The sequence below is a fragment of the Equus asinus genome, chromosome 2 (assembly GCF_041296235.1).
Source record: "Equus asinus isolate D_3611 breed Donkey chromosome 2, EquAss-T2T_v2, whole genome shotgun sequence".
NCBI lineage: Eukaryota > Metazoa > Chordata > Mammalia > Perissodactyla > Equidae > Equus > Equus asinus.
The window spans coordinates 151,535,272-151,551,490 of record NC_091791.1 but is presented as its reverse complement, the minus strand read 5'-3'; the positions used below and the strand labels follow the sequence as shown (position 1 = coordinate 151,551,490).

The 16,219-nt window shown below is 37.9% G+C and overlaps 1 protein-coding gene across 6 annotated transcripts in view; it reads left to right on the top strand.

The window, feature by feature from the left end:
• The window catches only part of TRIM69 (tripartite motif containing 69), a 48,966-nt gene that overhangs the window by 19,377 nt on the left and 13,370 nt on the right, over positions 1–16,219 (top strand). For 4 of the 6 annotated variants that reach the window (XM_070504491.1, XM_044764986.2, XM_044764977.2 and 1 more), the window contains exons 2-4: positions 2,307–2,536; positions 12,411–12,887; positions 13,718–13,813. In XM_070504491.1, the coding sequence (XP_070360592.1) occupies positions 2,534–2,536; positions 12,411–12,887; positions 13,718–13,813 (576 nt within the window). In that variant the 5' untranslated portion in view covers positions 2,307–2,533. The remainder of the gene's footprint in view (positions 1–2,306; positions 2,537–12,410; positions 12,888–13,717; positions 13,814–16,219) is intronic. The other 2 variants (XM_070504492.1, XM_044764979.2) reach the window with 1 other exon arrangement.

Below are 16,219 nucleotides of genomic sequence, written 5' to 3'. Positions count from 1 at the left end.
TTTCACTTTTAACCTATTTGTGTCTTTGGATCTAAAGTGAGTCTCCTGCAGACAGGATATAGTTGGATCATGTTCCTTTTACTCATTCTCTCAATCTGCCTTTTAATCAGAGATTAATTCATTTTCATATAAAGTAATTACTGATAAGGAAAAATTTATGCCATTTTGCTATTCATTTTCTACATGTGATATCTTTTTTGTTTCCAAATTCATCTATTATTGTATTCAAATTGATTTTTTTCCGGATGAGTTATTTTGACTCTCTTCACTTCTTTTTCTATATACTGTTTAGTTTTTTTCCTTAGTGGTTACCCAGGTGCTTAAAATTAATATCTTAACTTTCTAACAATCAAGTGTGAATTAATACCAACTTAGTTTCAATAGTATGCAAAAACTCTGTTCATTTTCAGCTCCATTTCCCCCTTTATATTGTTATTGTCACAAATCACATCTTTATACATTGTGTACCCATTAACATATATTTATAATTATTATTTTATGTATTTGTCTTTTTTTTGTTTTTTTTTTGTTTGTTTGTTTGGTTTTTTTGGAGGAAGATTAGCCCTCAGCTAACTACTGCCAGTCCTCCTCTTTTTGCTGAGGAAGCCTGGCTCGGAGCTAACATCCGTGCCCATCTTCCTCTAGTTTATACGTGGGACGCCTACCACAGCATGGCTGCCAAGCAGTGCCATGTCCGCACCTGGGATCCGAACCAGCGAACCCTGGGCCGCTATGTATTTGTCTTTTAAATAATACAGGAAAAAAGATGAGTTAAAGCCCCCAAACTGCAACAATATTGGCTTTTATATTTCCCAATGAGGCTACCTTTACAACTCTTCTTTATTTCTTCCTATGGTTTTGAGTTACTTTTTAGTGTCCCTTCATTTTAGCCTGAAGGACTCCCTTTAGCATTTCTTATAGAGCAGGTCTACTAGTGATGATCTCCATTAGTTTTTGTTTGTCTTAAAGACTTTTGTTTGTCTTTTTGAGAATGTCTTAACTGCTCTTTCATTTTTGAAGGATAGTTTTGACAAAGAATTCTTGGTTGATAGTTTTTTTTCTTTCTGTACTTTAAATATGTCAACCCACTGCCTTCTGGCCTCCATGTTTTCTGTGGAGAAATCAGCTTTAAATCTTATTGAGGATCTCTTGTACATGATGAGTTGCTTCTCCCTTGCTGCTTTCAAGCTTCTTTGTCTTTTGACAACTTGACTATAATGTGTCTTGGTGTGGATCTCTTTAAATTTATCCTGCTTGGAGTTTGTTGAATTTCTTGGATATATAGATTCATGTCTTTCATCATATTGTGGACCTTTTCAGCCATTATTTCTTAATATTCATTCCGCACATTTCTCTCTCTCCTCTTTTACTGGGACTCTCATTGTGCATATGTTGGTATGCTTGATAGTGTCCCACAGGTCTCCTAGTCTCTTTTCACTTTTGTTCATTCTTTTCTCTTTCTGCTCCTCAGTGAATTTTTTATTTTAGTCATTGTAATTTTCACTTCCAGATTTTCTGTTTGGTCCCTTTTCATAATTTCTATCTCTTTATTGATATTCTCTTTTTGGTGAGACATTGTTCTCCAAGCTTCCTTTAGTTTTTTGCCCATGATTCCTTTAGCTGTTTAAGCATAACATTTGATTTAAAGTTTTTGTCTTAGAGACAATTGCTATTATTTTTTCCCCCATGAATGGCCCATACTGTCCTATTCCTTTGCATGCCTTTTTTGTTTAAAACTAGATATTTCGAATATTATAATGTGGCAACTCTGGAAATCAGATTCTCCCCCTCCCTAGTATTTGTTGTTGCTGTTTGTTGTTTTTTGCTTAGTGATTTTTCTAAACTATATTTTTAAATTCTGTTATCTTTGTCATATGTGGCTCCTGAAACCTGTGTTCCACTAGATTAGTGGTCAGCTAGTGTTTTGACACAGTTTCCTCAAATGCTTGGAGCCAAGAAGAGGAAAAAAGAAAAAGAAAAAAGTAGACTTCCAGCCAGTTGGCTCTATCTTGGAGCACTCCTTCAACACAGGCCACTTACAGCTCACCCTTAACCTTTACTTCCTGCTCATGTGGACCCTGAAAGTCAGCCAGAGGGGAAAGCTTAGGGTCTTCTCACCTTTTTTTAAGTGTGTATCCAGACATGGGCTTCTCGATTCCCAAGTATACTTGGGAGCTGTTAAAAGCTCTTATTCACCATGTATCTTATTTTCCAACATCTTTCCCGGGCTTTTTGGTCTGTCTACTGCTTGTCCTGATTGTTATCCGTTCCCATAGGTTACTGTGTCCAATTCTTTTCCCTTTAAGTACCTTCAGCAAAAGTCTGCCCGGAAGCCACCTCAGCCCTGGGAACTCTCCGAGTTGAGCAAAACAAAGGCAAGCCCTTGTTTTAGTCCTTGAGGGAACCACCAGACAGAGTGGAACACTCAACCACAATTCTTTGAGAATAAGGTCCATATTCCCTCTGGCACTCGCAACCTGCACCAGGAGTGCAGCTGCCATCTAATGGATGCCACCAGTCTGGGGGGCAAGGAATGGTAAGTGAATGATTTAGAATGCTATAGTACACTCTTACTACAAAGTGACAGCTTCTTTTTTCCTTAAGTTTTCTGCTGGTTGACTAGATCCCAGAGTTCTGCAAAACTTGATTCTGACAGTTTTCACAAGTTTATTAGTTGTTTTTATGGATCTCTCCCCAGGGATCCCTGCTCTGCCATTTTTGGTGACATCAGTCCTGAACTTAAATTTGTAATCAACTGCATTTAGTACTTAAAATTAAAATTCAAGGCTTAAGCATATTTCAGGTGAGGAAATAAAATGAAACAAGCAGCTGTTAAAGGCCCCGTTCGATGTTCCTCTGTAGAAAAGTGTGCAATGGTTAAACTATTTCAATCAATAGGAAGGGCTAGGCACCTTTTTCAGTTTAAACCTTTGGCTGACCTATCAAAGCCACTCTTGTTTCATTGATTGATGTTCTTAAAATCTATCTGAAGCCTCTGCTGGCTCCCAAAATTAAAATCCCCAAAGTGTTCAGAACTACAGAGAAAGAAAGTATTTTTCTCTTGAGTTCTCTTCTCAAAATGAAAGGTGAGAGGGGCCAACCTCGTGGCATAGTAGTGAAGTTCACATGCTCTCCTTCGGCAACCCTGGGCTAGTCCATTCCAATCAAGAGAACAGAATTGAAAGCCCAGAAATAAAACCACACATCTATGGACAGCTAACCTTTGACAGGATGATTAGTGATGTTGAACATCTTTTCATGTGTTTATTGGCCATCTGTATATCTTCTTTGGAAAAATGTCTATTCATACCCTCTGCCCATTTTTTGATCAGGCTGTTTGTTTTCTTGTTGTTCAGTTGTGTGAGTTCCTTATATATTTTGGAGATCAACCCCTTGTCTGATATATGATTTGCAAATATTTTCTCCCAATTGGTGGGTTGTCTTTTTGTTTTGAACCTAGTTTCTTTTGCCTTGCAGAAGCTCTTAAGTCTGGTGAAGTCTCACTTGTTTACTTTTTCTTTTGTTTCCCTTGTCTCAGAAGACATGGTATTCAAAAAGAAGACATAACACTTACAAAATCTATGCACCCAACATAGGAGCACCAAAGTACATAAAGAAGCTATTGGAAAACCTAAAAGGAGATATTAATAACAACACAATAATAATAGGGGACCTCAAAACTCCACTCACAGCAATGGATAGATCATTCAAACAGAAAATCAACAAAGAAACAGTGGAATTAAATGAAAAGCTAGACCAGTTGGACTTAATAGACATATATAGAACACTCCATCCAAAAACAGCAGAATATACATTCTTTTCAAGTATGCATGGAACATTCTCAAGGATAGAACATATGTTGGGAAACAAGGCAAGCCTCAATAAATTTAAGAAGATTGAAATAATAACAAGTATCTTTTCCGATCACGGTGCTATGAAACTAGAGATTGATTACAAGAAAAAGGCTGAGAAAGGGACAAAGATGTGGAAACTAAACAACATGCTATAGAACAATCAATGGATCATTGAAGAAGTTAAAGGAGAAATAAAAAAATCTCTGGAGACTAATGAAAATGAAAACATACCATACCAACTCAGATGGGAGGCAGCAAAAGCAGTCTTAAGAGGGAAATTCATCGCAACACAGGCTCACTTTAACAAACAAGAAAAATCTCGAATAAGCAATCTCCAACTACACCTAACTGAATTAGAAAAAGAAGAACAAACAAAGCCCAAAGTCATCAGAAGGAGAGAAATAATAAAAATTAGAGCAGAAATAAATGTAATCGAAACGAAAAAGGCAGTAGAAAGGATCAATAAAACAAAGAGCTGATTCTTTGAAAAGATAAACAAAATTGACAAACCCCTAGCCAGACTTATAAAGAAAAACAGAGAGAAAGTTCAGATAAATAAAATTAGAAATCAAAGAGGTGAAATAACAATGGATACCACAGAAATACAATGGATTATAAGAGAATACTATGAAAAGCTATATGCCAACAAAATGGACAATCTAGAGGAAATGGATAAATTCTTAGACTCTTACAATCTCCCAAAGCTGAATCAAGAAGAAATAGATAATCTGAATAGAGCAATCACAAGTAAAGACATTGAAATAGTAATCAAAAGTATCCCCCAAAATAAAAGCCCACAACCAGACAGCTTCCTTGGAGAATTGTACCAAACTTTCAGAGAGGATCTAATACCTATGCTTCTCAAGCTATTCTGAAAAATTAGGGAAGATGGAACGTTTCCTAACACATTCTACGAGGCCGACATCACTCTGATATCAAAGCCTGACAAGGACAACACAAAAAAGGAAAACTACAGGCCAATATTGCTGATGAACTAGATGCAAAAATCCTCAACAAAATATTGGCAACCTGAATACAGCAATACATCAAAAAGATCATACCTCATGATCAAGTGGGATTTACACCAGGGACACCAGGATGGTTCAACATCCGCAAATCAATCAATGTGATACACCACACTAACAAAATGAGGAGTAAAAATCACATGATCATCTCAATAGATGCAGAGAAAGCATTTGACAAGATCCCAACAGCCATTTATGATAAAAACTCTTAACAAAACGGGGATAGAAGGAAATTACCTCAACATAATAAAGGCCATATATGACAAACCTACAGCCAACATCATACTCAGTGGGGAAAAACTGAATGCCATCCCTCTGAGAACAGGAACAAGACAAGATTTCCCACTAGCACCACTCTTACTCAACACAGGACGGAAGGTTTTGGGCAGAGAAATTAGGCAAGAGAAAGGAATAAAAGGAATCCAAAAAGGGAGTGAAATAGTGAAACTCTCGCTGTTTGCAGATGACATGATCTTATATATAGAAAACCCTAAAGAATCAATTGGAAAACTATTAGAAATAACTAACAACTACAGCAAAGTTTCTGGGTACAAAATCAACTTACAAAAATCAGTTGCATTTCTATACTCTAATAACGAACTTACGGAAATAGAACTCAAGAATACAATTCCATTTACAAACCTAACAAAAAGAATAAAATATCCAGGAATAAATTTAACCAAGGAAGGGGGCCAGCCTGGTGGTGCAGTGATTAAGTTTGCACCTTCCGCTTGGGCGGCCGAGGGTTTGCCGGTTCGATCCCAGGTGCGGACCTACACACCACTTGTCAAGTCATGCTGTGGCAGGCATCCCACATATAAAAAAATGTAGAGGAAGATGGGCACATCTTCAGGGCTAATCTTCCTCAAAAAAAAAAAAAATTTAACCAAGGAGGTGAAGGACTTATACAATGAAAATTATAAGACATTATTGAAAGAAATAGATGATGACATAAAGAGATGGAAAGAGATTCCATGCACATGGATTGGAAGAATAAACATAGTTAAAATGAAATGTCCATATTACCCAAAGCAATGCAGATTCACTGCAATCCCAATGACATTCTTCACGGAAAAAGAACAAAGACTCCTAAAATTCATATGGGGCAACAAAGACCCCGAATTGCTAAAGCAATCTTGAGAAAAAAGAACATAGCTGGAAGCATCACAATCCTTGACTTCAAAATGTACTACAGGGGCCGGCCCCGTGGCCGAGTGGTTAAGTTCGCGTACTCTGCTTTGGTGGCCCAGGGTTTCACCAGTTTGAATCCTGCGCACGGACATGGCACTGCTCATCAAGCCATGCTGAGGTGGCATCCCACATGCCACAACTAGAAAGACCCACAACTAAAAACACCCAACTATGTAGCAGGGGATTTTGGGAGAAAAGGGAAAAATAAAATCTTAAAAAAAAAAGTACTGCAAAGCCATAGTGATCAAAACAACATGGTACTCGTACAAAAACAGGCACACAGATCAATGGAACAGAACTGAAGACCCAGAAATAAAACCGCACATCTAGGGGCCGGCCCCCTGGCCGAGTGGTTAAGTTCGCGTACTCTGCTTTGGTGGCACAGGGTTTCACTCGTTTGGATCCTGGGCGCGGACATGGCACCACACATTAGGCCACGTTGAGGTGGCGTCCCACATACCACAACTAGAAGGACCCACAACTAATATATACAACTGTATACTTGGGCGATTTGGGGAGAAAAAGCAGAAAAAAAAAGAAAATTTGCAACAGTGGTTATCTCAGGGGCCAATCTTTAAAACAACAACAACAAAAAACCTGCACCTCTACAAGCAGCTAATCTTCAACAAAGGTGCCAACAACATACAATGGAGAAAAGATAGTCTCTTCAATAAATGGTGTTGGGAAATCGGGACAACCACTTGCAAAAGAATGAAAGTAGACCATTATCTCGCTCCACATGCAAAAATAAACTCAAAATGGATCAAAGACTTGAAGATAAGTCCTGAAATCATAAAACTCCTAGAAGATAACATCGGTAGTACACTCTTTGACATCGAACTTAAAAGGATCTTTTCGAATACTATGTCTTCTCAGACAAGGGAAACAAAAGAAAAAGTAAACAAGTGAGACTTCACCAGACTTAAGAGCTTCTGCAAAGCAAAAGAAACTAGGATCAAAACAAAAAGACAACCCACCAATTGGGAGAAAATATTTGCAAATCATATATCCGACAAGGGGTTGATCTCCAAAATATATAAGGAACTCACACAACTGAACAACAAGAAAACAAACAGCCTGATCAAAAAATGGGCAGAGGGTATGAATAGACATTTTTCCAAAGAAGATATACAGATGGCCAATAAACACATGAAAAGATGTTCAACATCACTAATCATCAGGGAAATGCAAACCAAAACTACGCTAAGATACCACTTAACACCTGTTAAAATGGCTGTAATCACTAAGACTAAAGATAACAAATGTTGGGGGCTGGCCCCTTGGCTGAGTGGTTGGATTCGTGCGTTCCACTTTGGTGGCCCAGGGTTTTGCTGGTTTGGATCCTGGGCAGGGACACAGCACCACACATCAGGCCACACTGAGGCAGCGTCCCACATAGCACAACCAGAAGGGCCTATAACTAGAATGTACAACTATGTACTGGGGGGCTTTGGGGAGAAAGAAAAGAAAAAAAAAGAAGATTGGCAACAGATGTTAGCTCAGGTGCCAATCTTAAAAAAGCAAACAAACAAATGTTGGACAGGGTGTGGAGAAAAGGGAACCCTCATACACTGCTGGTGGGAATACAAACTGGTGCAGCCACTATGGAAAAAGTATGGAGATTCCTCAAAAAACTAAAAATAGAAATACCATACGACTCAGCTATCCCACTACTGGGTATCTCCCCAAACAATTTGAAATCAACAATCCAAATTAACATATGTACCCCTATGTTCACTGCAGCACTATTCACAATAGCCAAGACATGGAAACAATCCAAGTGCCCATCGACTGATGATTGGATAAAGAAGATGTGGTATATATATACCATGGAACACTACTCAGCCATAAAAAAGATGAAATCATCCCATTTGCAACAACATTAATGGACCTGAGGGTATTATGCTAAGCAAAATAAGCCAGATTGAGAAAGATAAACACCATATGATTTCACTCATATGTGGAATATAAACAAACACATGGCCTAAGAAAATAGTTCAATGGTTACCAGGGGAAGGGGGTTGGGGGGTGGGCACAGGGGGTGAAGGGAGCACTTAGGTGGTGATGGACAAGAAATAATGTACAACTGAAATTTCACAATGATGTAAACTATTATGAACTCAATAAAAAAGAAAGTATTGTGTGTAATGGTCAGAAAAATTGAAACAAATGTCCATCAACAGTAGACTGGATGCATTCATTGTGGCATAGTCACACAATGAAATACCATATATAATTGAAAAGGAACAGCTGCATGGATTCTCTATGGATTAATCTTACAAACATAATGTTAAGAGAAAGAAACAAGTCACAGAAAAATATAGTAGGATTCCATTTATACAAAGTTCAAAACAGAAAAAAGGGACCAGCCTGGAGGTGTAGTGGTTAAGTTTGCACACTCCACTTCTGTGGCCTAGGGTTCATGGGTTAGGATCCCAGGTGCAGACTTACCTACTGCTTATCAAGCCATGCTGTGGTGGCATCCCACATACAAAACAGGGAAAGACTGGCACAGATGTTAGCCCACGGCCAGTCTTCCTCACACACACAAAAAAACCCCAAGAAAAAACCCTAAACACTGTGTTGTTTAGCAATGCAATCATAGATAAGAAAACAATAAAGAAACGTGTAGGAAGGTTTAACTCAAAAGGCAGGATATTGGCTCTCAATGAGGAGAAGGGAGACATGTATAATTAGGAAAGAACACACGGGGGCATCTAAAGTATTTTTAGTTGGTGTTTTATTTCTTATCTGAGTAGTAATTACAAAGAGTTGCTTTGTTATTATTTAAAATGAATACAAATATGTTAAACACTCTTATGTATGTATAATATATCTCAATAAAAAGATAATAAGAAAATATGGCTTAATACCAACACATTTATAAATTTAGGCAAAATAAACTACCAGAAAAATACAAATTACCATAACTGTCTCAGAAAAATATAGAAAATCCAAATGATCCTATAACTATTCAAGAAGTAAATCAGTACTTCCAAATAAAACAAAACCAAAAACCAAAACATCAATCCCAGAAGTTTTGCTGGCAAGTTCTGCCAAATGCTCAAGGAACAAATAATTCTATTTTTCACACAAACTCAGAGAAGAGAAAAAGAAGGCACACTCCCCAATTAATTTTATGTGGCTACTATAAGAAAACCAGACAAGGATAGTTTAAGAAAGGAAATTTAAAAGCCATCTCACTCATGAAGACAGAGGTTGAATCCTAAACAAAATATTACCAAACCAAATCTAAGTAAATATTTAGATTTATCTAATCTAACAAGACACAATCATAAATAAGACAATATATCATGACCAAAATGGATTAATTCCAGGAAAGAAAGGTTCATTTAACATTAAATAACCTAGAGAACATTTGCACACTTGTACCAGGAAACATGTGGAAAAATGTTCATAGTAGCATTGGTAGTATGGCAAACACCAAAACAATCCAATTGGCTATAAACAGTAAAATGTATAAATAAATTTTCGTCAATAGAATATTATATAGTACTGAAAATGAATGAACTTCAGCTATGTGTATCAACATAGATGAATCTCAAGTCATGCTGAACAAAGAAAGCAAGGCACAGATAAATATATAAAATGATTTTGTTTATATAAACATCAAAACAGGCAAAAAAGGGAATGATTGACACAAAATTCAGGAGTGATCATCTCAGGAATAAGGGAAGGGGCATATAGGTGGTAGGGAGCATATGGAGGATTCTAGGGGAGTGGGCAAGGCTCTATCTCCTTTCATGGTTGTTCATATATCAATAATTCAATAAGCTATACTTTTCTTTCATGCTGCTTTCTGTATTTGCATTCTGCTTGAAAATGAAAAAGTTAAAAAAATTAAAAACTTTTATTAAAAGATACCATTAAAAAAAAAGGTACAATCAAGAAAGTGAAAAGACAACCCACAAAATGGAAATAGATATTTGCAATATGTGTAACTTGTAAAGAACTCCTGTTTAGAATATGTGAAGAACTCTTGTGAATAAATAAAAAGACTGACAACTCGATAATAAAATAGGTGCCTTGAATGGATACTTCACAAAAGGGGAAATGTAAATAAACAATTAATATATGAAAATGTTCCCAATATCCATTGTAATCAGGCAATGCAGATGAAAGCCACATGCAATATTACTGAACATCTACCAAAATGGCTAAAATGAATATACCTATACTAAGTGTTGACAAGGATATGGGACAACACTGGTGGCAGTATAAATTGCTACGACCACTTAGAAAACAGTTTGGCAATATATACTAAGCTGAATATATGCCAATCCTATGACCCACTCCCAGGTATATACCCAAGACATATGTATATATACATTATATATGTATATATATAGTCAAGCATTGCTTAAATACAGGGATACATTCCGCAAAATACATCATTAGGCAATTTTGTCATTGTGCGAACATCAGAGAGTGTACTGAAGGGGAAAACTATTTGCCATCCCAAAATATGTCTCTTTAACATGAAGATTATTTTAGACTGATTATTTTATTTTTAAAGATTGGCACCTGAGCTAACAACTGTTGCCAATCTTCTTCCTTTTTTTTTTTCTGCTTTTTCTCCCCAAATCCCCCCAGTACATAGTTGTATATTTTAGTTGTTGGTCCTTCTAGTTGTGGCATGTGGGATGCCACCTCAGCATTGTCTAATGAGTGATGCCATGTCCGCGCCCAGGATCCGAACCAGTGAAACCCTGGGCTGCCGAAGCAGAGCATGCAAACTTAACCACTCGGCCACAGGGCTGGCCCCATAGACTGATTATTTTTAAGAAACAAAAGACTCAGAGTTTTTCTTATTACCTCCTCCTTACTGCCTAAAAGAATTCAGATTAAAAAAACCTGTCTCAGGAAGTGAGCTATCACCTTAGCATAACATGAACTAGGTGGTAGACAGGGAGGAACCCAGAAATGCCTGTTTGTTGGGCTCCCCTCTGTGTTCTTCTGTTTGTTTGTGGCCAAACATCTATTTTCCAAATGTTTACTCCTTTTCACCTACCTGTAAATTGCCTTCTTTCTCTTTGAAGTCCCTGACTTTCCCCACCCCCACATCTTTTTTTGTCTTTAGCTGAGAATGGTATTTAAGGTGAGGGTATTGTTCGTTTTGGTGAGTTACTCAGTTTTCCTGGGTCTCTCCCATGTATATGTTATTAAACTTTTTTTCTCCTGTTAATCTGTCTCATGCCAATTTAATTCTTAGACCAACTAGGAGAACCTAGAAGGGTAAAGGAAAATATCTTCCTCCCCTACAATACTTACACAGACCTGGTGGTATAGCCTAGTACACACGTAGGCTATATGATACTAATCTTGTGGGATCACTGTTGTATATGCAGTCTATTGTTGACCAAAATGTCATTATGTGGTGCACAACCATACACTCACCAAAGAACATGAGTAAGAATGTTCTTAGCAACACTATTTATAATTGCCCCAAACCAGTAACTATCCAAAAGTCTATCAATAGTAGAAGGAGAAGTAAATTATAGTATATTCACAATGGAATTCTGTACAGCAAGGAGGATGAATGGACTACACTTACATAGAACAATATGGATAAATCTCACAAATGTAAAGCTGAACAAAAGAAGCCAGCAACAAAAGAGTACATATTGCATGGTTGCTTTTATACAAAATTCAAAAATAGGCAAAACTAATGTATGATGTTGGAAGTCAGGATAGGGGTGAACCTTGATGAGGGACAGTGAGTTGATGCAGGCACATGGGGGGGGCTTCTGGAAAGCTGGTAGTGTTTTGTCTCTTGATCAGAGTGATGACTACAGAGACATGTTCATTTTGTGAAGTCATTGAGCTCTACACTTAGGATTCTGTGTTTTTCTGTATATATGTTATTTCTGTAATGTGTTTTAAACAAATGAGAGGAAGAGGGCCTGGGTGATATTATGATTGGTGATATTATGCCACTGAGTGAGGAATCTAACTGATCTCCCAATTCTTTTTGCATGACTTCTAGAAAACAAAACAAAAAGGTAATACCAGTAGAACAGAAGTTGAAAATAAAACTTTCAACTGATACATGGGGAAAGTGGGTGGATAGAGGGATGTGTAACAAAATAATTTTATTTGGTTGAGTATTCTTTCTTCTTCTGCCTTGGTTTGTTGGAAGTAGTAATAAACTATGAGATTAGAAAACACTGAATTTATTGGATCACTTTCAAAAGAGAGATTATGGTGCTTTTACTCTGGCTGCACCAGTTCTCTGCTCCTTTAGCAATGGAGCCCACTGTCTTGGAGAACTGAAATTTGCAGCAAGAAAGAAACTCATTTTAGCTGTTCTTTTCCAAAGGTATCTTCCAACAATTCCTCCAACATCGACCCAGGCAACCACGTTGAAGTGAATGATTTGACCACCCAGATACCCTCAAAAGTGCAGATACAAGATATTACTATGGAGCTACACTGCCCACTGTGTAATGATTGGTTCCGTGATCCACTGATGCTAAGCTGTGGCCACAACTTCTGCCAGGCCTGTATCCAAAACTTTTGGAAGCAGCAAACAAGGGAAACGTTCTGTCCTGAGTGTAAGATGCTATGTCAATATAGCCACTGTACATTCAACCTTGTCCTGGAGAAGCTGGTAGAGAAGATTAAGAAGCTACCCCTACTCAAGGGCCATCCACAATGCCCAGAGCATGGAGAGAACCTGAAACTGTTCAGTAAGCCAGATGGGAAACTGATCTGCTTTCAATGTAAAGATGCTCGGTTGTCTGTGGGGCAGTCTAAAGAGTTCCTGCAGATCACTGATGCTGTCCAGTTCTTTATGGTGGGTGAGCCCTGGGCCTTGAGTAATCTTTTAGGAAAGCTGGGAAAAATCTTTTGTAGGAATTCTTCTCTCTTCCAATCACACTCCTTTATTCACATGATTATTAGAAAGCTCAGAGCGCTCAGAAAATACAATGCAAAGTTCTTTCTCTAGAGTTCTGATTGCAGGAAAGGAGCAATAGAGGAGCTCTGGCCTATTCCCTCAATCAATCAAATATTCACCTAAACCCTGCCACGACAGCACTCCACCTGACACTGAGTAGAATATGGACATATAAGATATTACTTTTGTTATAAAAGTCTTGAAATTTAGTCAAGTTTAAAATGAATAAAACTATAGAAACGATACAAGTTAGTCTACTATTAAGAGCTAAATTTTGTCACATTTGTAACTCACAGATGTTTAGAATTTCAGAGAAGATTAGACAAAACTGAAATAGTCAGGGGATGTATGATAAGAGAAAGCTTGAACTGGGAAATCATTTGGATCTGGATGGGCAGAAGGAAGAAACAGATGTTCCAAATAAGAACAATGTAAGTGAAAGTATAAATAGTGACAACAGTGTAACTAGAATAGAAAATGTATAGAGTCCTGTCACCTTCTTCAAACCCCTGTAGTTAGTTAATAAGAAGGTAAAACTAAGTTTTTCTGCTACTTGTAATGTTCTTCACAATTCTTAGAAGAGACAGGAACTACGATACAGGGGAAAGGAAAGACTTTTGCAGCAAAAGCTCACCTTTTTTTTCTGACACATCGGGCTTTTGGGGGAGATGTCCTTTACGGCCCTTCATCCCAAGTCAGTGTGGGTTCATTCTATGTGATATTCCCAGGAGGAGCTTACCATCCATCAGGGTCAAGTGGAGGCAACCCTGAAGGAACTTCAGTCCCTGAGGAACATGCAGAAAGATGCTATTGGTGCTTACAAGGTGAGGAGCAGGGTAGAGGGGTTATGGCATAGAACTGGAATACACTCTCCTTGTAACTTCAGCTATGTGGGTGGAAAGGTGCCTAGACATATACCATCAACACGCTAAATGGCACCTGGGCTATAGAATTAGAAAACAGACATTGTAGGGTAGCAAACAATATAGCAGTGGAGTAGATTCCCAGTAGCTAATCAACAGAGAGAGCAGACTGACCTTTCCCCTAATATACTGACCCTTTTGATGGTTCAGTCATTAGGTGATTGTTTTGGGGTTGTGATCTGCTTGGTCTTTCCCTTTATCTATGGCAAAATAAGGAATTCATCAGAAAAATCCACTAAATATTTCTAAGTCCAAAGAAATACCTTTCTTTCCTTTGGGTTTATAGCCAGGCTACCTCTGAACCAAGGTCTCTTGGATTGCTGTCTTTTCCCATTTTATTTGATCTTTCCTAGCTTCCTCCAAACTAAATAAAACTATTGCCTATACTTTCAACTTCACAGGAGCTCTAGGGCAACATTAATAGTTAGAGACCAGGAAAATCAGTACCTAGGTTTTGGGGCTACATTAGGAGTTCTGTTTCTTCATTAATTATTCTAGGGAGGAGAGTCTTCTCTGGCATTTGGCATCTGGAAAAAGAAATATGTACAGTGAGGGAAGGAAGAAGAATAGATGGAAATAATTGTATCTCCAGAGAATCTTGTTCCTGTTGTAAGAGTTCCTAGTTCAGCTATTACATTCATTCAAAAAATATTTGAGTGGGTCAGGCATTATACTGGACTATACTCCACTAGAGTGGAAGACAGATGTTAATTAAATAATCCCACTAATAACAATAAAATAACAACTGTGGTAATTGCTATAAATGAAAATATAGGGTGCTATGAGAGCACATAAATGTAAAACCTAATCTAGACTGGGCGAGGGGTGTTCTCTGAAGAAGTCATCTATTAAAAATTGAGAATTGAAGGATGAGTGACTTAGCCAAGTGAACTGGGTGAAGGGAATATGAAGGAAGTGGTGGAGAAGAATGTTCTATGAAGAGGAAAGAGCATATAGAAAAGTCCTGAGACAGGAAGTTAGTTGCTATGTTAAACAGAGAGGCCAATAAAACTGGATCATGGTGGACAAGATGTGTTGAAGAGGCAGATATGGGTCCAATCATGTAGGCCCTTGTAGGTAATGTTAAAAATTTTGAACTTCATCCTGTGAATAATGAGAGGCCATTAATGGGTTTACACAGGACATGGTTTCATCTCATTTTGAAAATGTCAGACTGGTGTCGGTGTGGAGAATGGATTGGAGAGGAACAATGATAGGATAATGGTTAGAAGGCTACTGCAGTGGTCCCAGAGAATGATGGTGGTGGCTTGGACTAGACAGGCAGAGGAGATGGAGAAAAATAAACAGCTTCAGAATATGCTTTGGAGATAAAAATAACGTGGATATAGTGATTGATTAGACATGAGGGGTAAGTGAAGTTGTCAAATAGACAGTTGGATATAGGAATCTGGAGCTCAGAAGTTGGTCTAGGCTGGAAATAAGAAGTGAGCATTTGGTGGTATTTAAAGCTGTGGGAGGAGAGGCTATTACCTAGAAAGAGAGTATAGAATAAGAAGGCGAAAGAGCCCAGGACAGAATATCAAGTAACTCTAATATTTAGAAGTTGGTTAGAGGAGATTGAACCAACAAATAAGACTGAGAAATAGTGGTGAACTAGATAAAAGGAAAACTGGAAAAGTGTGAGCTAGAGGGGAGAGAGTTAAGAATATAAGAGTGCAATATAATGATGGACGACAGAATCAAAGCTGGGTAAGAGGGGACATGAAGACAGAAGTTGATGAATAGAAATAGAGGGGTCAATGAATAAGAGGTTTCAATGAGACTGAATAATTGTTGCAATAGGGGTACGTGAGTAAGTGAGCATAAAAAGTTAATTTTGGAGATGGTACAATTGCTAGGGATGATAAAATCCTCAGTGTGACTAAGAGAATGAGTAGATAAAAGTGGAAATCACTAGAAGTGAGGAGGATAAGGAACTGAGAAGCCAGGATGTCAGATGGCTCACCCATGAGGATGTTGAAGTCATTTAAGAAAAGAGCTGTAAATATAGCAGTTATTGATTTCGGTGCTTCAGGCATTGCCCATCACCTGCTTCTTCTATGTTGTCCTGGCAGCAGGAGTGGCAGTCCCCCAGTTCTGATTTCTAGATAAGGACAGTTCTTTCAGCCTCCTTATGATCCCAGTCTAAAAGCATCACTTGGTAGATATTGGTTTGTAATTCTGGGTAGGAGGGTATAATCGTTCATTCTAGAATGTTTGATTAACCCCACAGTCTTATTTAATATGGCATTGGTTACCACCTCTGTATTGCAATAGGAACCTAGAGACCACTTTTGACTATTTCAT